The sequence below is a fragment of the Micropterus salmoides genome, unplaced genomic scaffold, assembly GCF_014851395.1.
Source record: "Micropterus salmoides isolate LMB-PRFRI ecotype aquatic unplaced genomic scaffold, ASM1485139v1 Ms_hic_scaffold_12, whole genome shotgun sequence".
NCBI lineage: Eukaryota > Metazoa > Chordata > Actinopteri > Centrarchiformes > Centrarchidae > Micropterus > Micropterus salmoides.
In genome coordinates, this window is record NW_024040263.1 from 14,935,669 (window position 1) to 14,941,668 (window position 6,000).

The 6,000-nt window shown below is 37.8% G+C and overlaps 1 protein-coding gene across 1 annotated transcript in view; it reads left to right on the plus strand.

Moving 5' to 3' along the window:
- si:dkey-92j12.5 (multiple PDZ domain protein) overlaps window positions 1-5,628 on the plus strand; it is a 37,633-nt gene extending 32,005 nt beyond the window's left edge. Inside the window, exons 34-42 of the mRNA XM_038713557.1 lie at window positions 111-258; window positions 364-435; window positions 668-791; window positions 975-1,009; window positions 1,417-1,539; window positions 2,163-2,267; window positions 2,837-2,940; window positions 3,705-3,828; window positions 4,305-5,628. Of these exons, the coding sequence (XP_038569485.1) occupies window positions 111-258; window positions 364-435; window positions 668-791; window positions 975-1,009; window positions 1,417-1,539; window positions 2,163-2,267; window positions 2,837-2,940; window positions 3,705-3,828; window positions 4,305-4,451 (982 nt within the window). The 3' untranslated portion in view covers window positions 4,452-5,628. The remainder of the gene's footprint in view (window positions 1-110; window positions 259-363; window positions 436-667; window positions 792-974; window positions 1,010-1,416; window positions 1,540-2,162; window positions 2,268-2,836; window positions 2,941-3,704; window positions 3,829-4,304) is intronic.
- The last annotated feature ends 372 nt before the right edge of the window (window positions 5,629-6,000 follow it).

The following is a 6,000-nucleotide window of genomic DNA, read 5'->3' on the forward strand; positions in this document are numbered from 1 at the left end:
TTTGCACAATCAAGTGTGACATTATGCAAAACAGCAGGCTTACAGGTCTCATCATTCATTCTAAAAGCGTGGCACAGATACAGCTTTTGACCTCTGTTTTCTTCCAACAGTAATGACACGGGCATCTTTGTGTCAGATATCGTCAGAGGAGGCGTAGCAGATTCAGACGGCAGGTTGTTGCTAGGCGATCAGATTCTGTCAGTCAATGGGGAGGATGTCCGTGCAGCGTCACAGGAACATGCTCAGAAGCTTCTGCAGGTATGACACATTCACACTTACACATTCAAAGTCTATAAACTAATTAGTAGTGGATTGAGCATTTTTTTATGGATTCATCATCTTATGTGTCACTTTTGGTCTTAGAGTTGCAGTGGAGTGGCCCACCTGGAGGTAGCTCGTTTTAAAGCTGGGCTGCAGTACTCACAGCGGAGCCAGGTAAACTGTTTCATCTGGCTGTCTGTGTCTAATCCATGACAGGTTTGCAAAGAAAATGTAAACATTTATGATTTTATCGAGTGTTGAATTTACCGTTTTATTTTATTTTGCTATGATTTCTATTGTTTTGAGCATCCGCACTTTCTTAAATGAGCTCAATCATGTTGATGTTGTCTGCAGTTCAACTATTCCTTTCTTGCACTATTTTAACAATAGTACTTTGTGAACCTAGGAGTACTTTAAGTTGTGTTTTATCCAGAGCGAAGACTCTGACTGTTCCACCCTGACCCCCTCAAGTGGATGTGATGCTCCCCTCGGCCACCAGAGGGAGACAGATAACAAATCAGGGACCTACTGTGAGTGGCTCTCATGTTCAAGAGTGTCTTAGAGCAAAAACATATACAAATTACTATACTATTCTTAAGACTTTGATCATTGACGTTTGTGTGTCAGATGTTCAGCAATTTACTTTGAGTGAAAAGCATGCTGTTAACATCTTCCAGCTGATTATGCAAACTTATGTCCCACAGCATTGCAAGACAACCTTAACATCAGAAGAGTAATAATACAAAAGGTAAGGTATAAAATCTGGCAATATTTTGATGTATATTTTCAGGCTGTGACTCCTATTGTCTTTTTACCTCAAATAACGAAATCCAAATTAGAGCCATATATAACGTCCTTACCTGTCTGGACCCCAGTCTTACATGGCATTAGGTGTTTATGTCATATAATAATAAAGCTGATATTTTTATCCAAAGCAACTTACAATTGCTGTATATGTCAGAGGTCATACACCTCTGGAGCAACTAGGGGTTAACTGTTTTACTCAGGGACACATTGGTGGATGTCGCAGTGGGAATCAAACCCAGGTCTCCCACACCAGATGCATGTGTCCTATCCACTGCTCCATCACCACCCCACAGAATCTGCCATGGTATTGTCTAATATATCTATAATTTGTGTGTGGTATCACCACAGGGTCCGTGTGACTCCCTGGGCATCGGTGTAGCAGGAGGAGTGGACAGTCCCCATGACAACGTACCTCTTTTTATTGCTGCCATGGATACCAATGGACTGGCTGCCAAAACACAGCAATTACAGGTGGGGAGTGCCAATGTATATGTGCCCCTGTGTGTGTGTATGAGTGTATTGTGCATTCATCATATTGTGGGGATAGATCTGTTATTGTCATCACATCATAAGGACTCACCTCCTTGTCTAGGCACAAAAAGTTAACCATTCATTTAACTTGTATGCTTTAATTTTTGGATGAAGATTTGAATTATGACTGTGTTAAGGTAAAATAAAGGTGAAGCTGCACAATCTGGTGCATATTTATTAGAGTAAAAATGGCATGCCATAGGTTATACATAGGAGTTGCAAAGAATAGATGAGCCCACTGGTTCTATTAAGTTTTTCATAAATACTGCATTAAAGACTTACTGTACAAAACATAAAATGTATAGTAGAGAAATGAAATAAATGAAGTATAAATGGAGCCCACCCCACTTGTAGATTAGGAATTTGGAAGTAGCTTACTAAAAGCCCCCAAAAAATCAAAAAGAAAGGAGGGCTTTATAATATCTTAGAAATGCAAAGGGTAACTTAAGGTTGGCTAATGGTTAGGGTTAATTACGTAGCGGGGTTGGTTGATGTTAGGTTATCTCTCTAGGGAAGTCAATACAATGTCCTGCAAACTTTGTGTGTTTGTGTGTGTCAGTCAGACAGGAGACAGGATCCTTAGTATCAACGATGTGTCCACAGAGGGAATGACTAATGTCCAAGCTGGAGCCCTGCTGAAGAATGCCACCGGTACCATCCGTCTACAGGTAATGTCACAGTGAGCCATACAGCAGTCAATCTATAATGCCTGTGAGAAAGTAAATTCAGCAAGTTGTCAGAGAATGGCAGTAATGCACCATAACCTGCTTCCTCTAGGTCATTATTACTTTTATAAAACTCACCAAGACACCATTTTACATAAAAACAACTGAAACAGCAATTCTTTAACAAGGAATAAAAGTTAGACCATTTAAAGTTTCAGTTGTTGTTATCAGTATTTTGCATGTGAACACTATGCTGTCATTTGCAGATAATGGCGTGTGTGACAATGATTGCACACTGTTTGTCTTCATGTTAATAAGCCTCTGGAAAGATTCTTGTTGTAGAGGTAAAAATAGGTACTTTTAAAGAACAAAATGTAAGTTGTTCTTGACAAGTAAATTGTGTGTTTAAAAAAAACACCATCAAAATGACAATTAACAGCAGTAGTATAGTGATTATTGTCCAAGTAGTTAATGAAAAGGTTTATTAAGAGCTTTCAAAATATGTTTGTCTAACTCAATATTTACTCATTCTTTTATCATAATACTTTGTATGTGTGTTTGTGTATATCTAGGTGGCAGCGTGTTCTGGTGGGTTCTGCACAAAGGACCACAATGATGTGCTTGCCCAGTCATCAGGCCAACCCAGCAGCCTGCCCAGCCCTCATAACAACCTCCGGTAAGTTTCATGACAGTCTCTTGTACTTTATGATCTTACTGTGGCTCTCTCCTGGTTTATTCACTGAATAAGGACAAAGGCTGGCTGACCCTGGTCCCCTAGACAATACTGAGGAAGTGCAGTCGCTGTGTGAGAAGCATTGTGCTTTTGGCCGGAATGAGAATTTTCTTGTGATTTTGTTGTCTTTTCAATGGATTGTTTTTATTTTTATTGTTATTATTTTTAAGCCAGATTTCAGCTAAAAATACAAATTTCTTTGTTTCATTTCGTTGTGAAAATAATTATTGTCAGCTTATCAAACTAAATAATGGTTTTGAAGATACTGTAAAACTATAGAATCTGGTAACTGTCATTTTAATCAAGTAAATGATTAACTGAAAGAATTAGACAAATTACTTGTGAAAGTAATTATTTGTTACCTTATTTTTTTTATTAAAGAGACAGTGTATCAGTCTTAAATCTGCTGCAACCTTTTGTGCAAAACAGGCAACCCATCCCAATTTCAAGGTTGAAAAACTGTCCTTAAATATTGAAAATTTGTTTGCTTTAGTTGTGAAAACAAAATGATCTAATAACTCTGGGATTCATCACATTTAACCATGCAGCGAATTCAATATTCACCTCTCACCCACTGTCTATCCTGGTTGGATGAGATCACAAACACACAGCTGATTTCAGAGCAGAGCTAGTGCACCAACTGAAAACATGCACATTAGCATGCCCAGCAAATACACACCTACATTGTTTTGTTTCTATTCCCACAGTACTCGCATGTATAAGACCATCACTCTCGAGAGAGGCTCCTCGGGACTGGGCTTCAGCATCGTAGGAGGGTTCGGCAGCCCGCACGGAGACCTGCCGATCTACATCAAAACTGTCTTCAACAAGGTGAGAGAATGTACTCCAGGGAGAAATCTCTCATAAGGAATCCTGGGATTTGAAAATGTAATTTCAGGACAGCATGGTGTTCAGTTAAATTGGCAGAGTGTCTGTCTGTGCACATATACTGCAAGAAGACAAGAACGGAAAGACAGGAAGCCAAAATTATTAAATGCAAAAGGCTTAAGGTTTACAACAGCTAGTGAGTGAGTTATAATAATATAAATATGCTGTAATTTAAAAATAAAAAAATCACAAATTGTTTCACCATTTAGAATTCTTAGCACACCATTGGTTAAAAGTGTTACACCTTTTATTGTACAGTAATAATGCTGTTATAACATCATCCAGCAATTTATCATGAGATAATATATTTAACATAATTTACATTTTCTTTCAATGTGCGTTGTTACAGTTATAATGGTGTCAACTGTTTGTGATCTCTGATCTGCAAGTAGTGATGGACTAGTCTTTGTACTCCGCAGGGGGCGGCCGTAGAGGACAGCAGGCTGAAACGTGGAGATCAGATCATCGCTGTGAATGGGCACTGTCTGGAGGGTGTGACTCACGCTGAAGCCGTGGACATCCTGAAAAAGACCAAGGGAACTGTGGTCCTAACTGTACTCTCCTGAGACACAGCCCGATGTGTCTGATTGTCATTATGTCTTTGCAAAGTAGCCCATAAAATGCTGTAGCTGCCTCCCATAAAACTGCTTCACACAAACCTGGGACGGCAAATGTGGACAGTTAAAGTGATGTAGTTTAGGTAAAAATCCTAGGAAGAGCAGATACTGTAAGTGTAAATGTACCTGTGTTTAGTTTGGGGGAGCTACCTCTAACTGCAAAATCACATTGGATGTTTTTACATGTACGCAGTATTCTCAATATAAACTCATGTTCCTGTGAAGGTGTTATTTGAACTAAAGTAATTTTATGTCATATGAATCTTCTATCTAAAATTACCATGAAAGCGATGCTCATTGAAACCACAGCACCAAAAGCAGATATCAAATAAGCCAATACCTGAGTGTCCCAACTGATGATGAGATATTGTGTCTTAGTTATCCTGTTCAAGGTATTTCATTGCCCATTTAAACACACTCATGAGTAAATTACCATCCCCCAAATTCCTGAATCTGCCAACCGTACATATGTATGAAATAGAAACATGTCTCAAGAAACAATCTCACATGTATTTACCACTGTCTCTAGACTTCTGTTCATTCAGAGTTAACTACTGTGATAGACTCCTATGCCAAGTGCTTCTGCCAATCTTTTGTATGGCAATAAGGTTTTAGGACATTTGCTTTGTTTTACTTGTATTCATCATTCTCATATTCTTATAGTTAAAAGTGTGTCATGATTGCTTGAATATGATATAACAATGTATTACTAGACATGCTTATAGTTAGCGATGATAACCACCTTATGTTACGCAGGTAGAATAGGGAAAAAATCTTTTTCATCTGTTAAAAGCAGCTGCTAATACCAGTTACTTTAAATATCAGCTGTGCGAGTAACTGGTTTATTATTTATTACTGTTTTCATCATCTTTAACTTGATGAGTTGTTTTTAGGACTTCAAATGCATTGTGTTATGGTATAACGTGCAATTTTTATTTAGAAACCTTCTTATACCCGTTTTATATGAATTTATTTATACTGTGTTATTTATGTTTTCTTCACAGTAGTTACTTTTATTTAATTTATGTCAGTAGTCCTCAGAGCACACACCAGTGTGTTTGGCATTGTGTAACAGTGTATAACTGAATGTACTGTAAGGGATCTTATTAAATGTTCATTTGTTAGAGTTTTATATACCAAACCTTTTTATAGTTCAGTACGTTTTATTATTCCATTATTAGAGATGTACCATGGTGAAACAAGCAGTCACCTTAAATATGGTCATATTTTAATGAGAAGACAGCAACCCAGAAATATTTCTTGTTATCGGATGCTTGGTGGTGTCTCTCTGGAGTAATACTGAGTAGGATAAGCCAGTGGATATCACATTGTTTGACTTTGAAAAGCCCACAGATGTAGACCAGAAAGAAGTATTTGAGAAAATCTAAGATTCCCAAACTGTTAAACAAGGACATCTGTGCCTGCAGATACATTTTGAAGGATACATGCAAGAACTTTTTTTTAGCATTTTTTGCATATTTTTGCATTTATTTCCAAG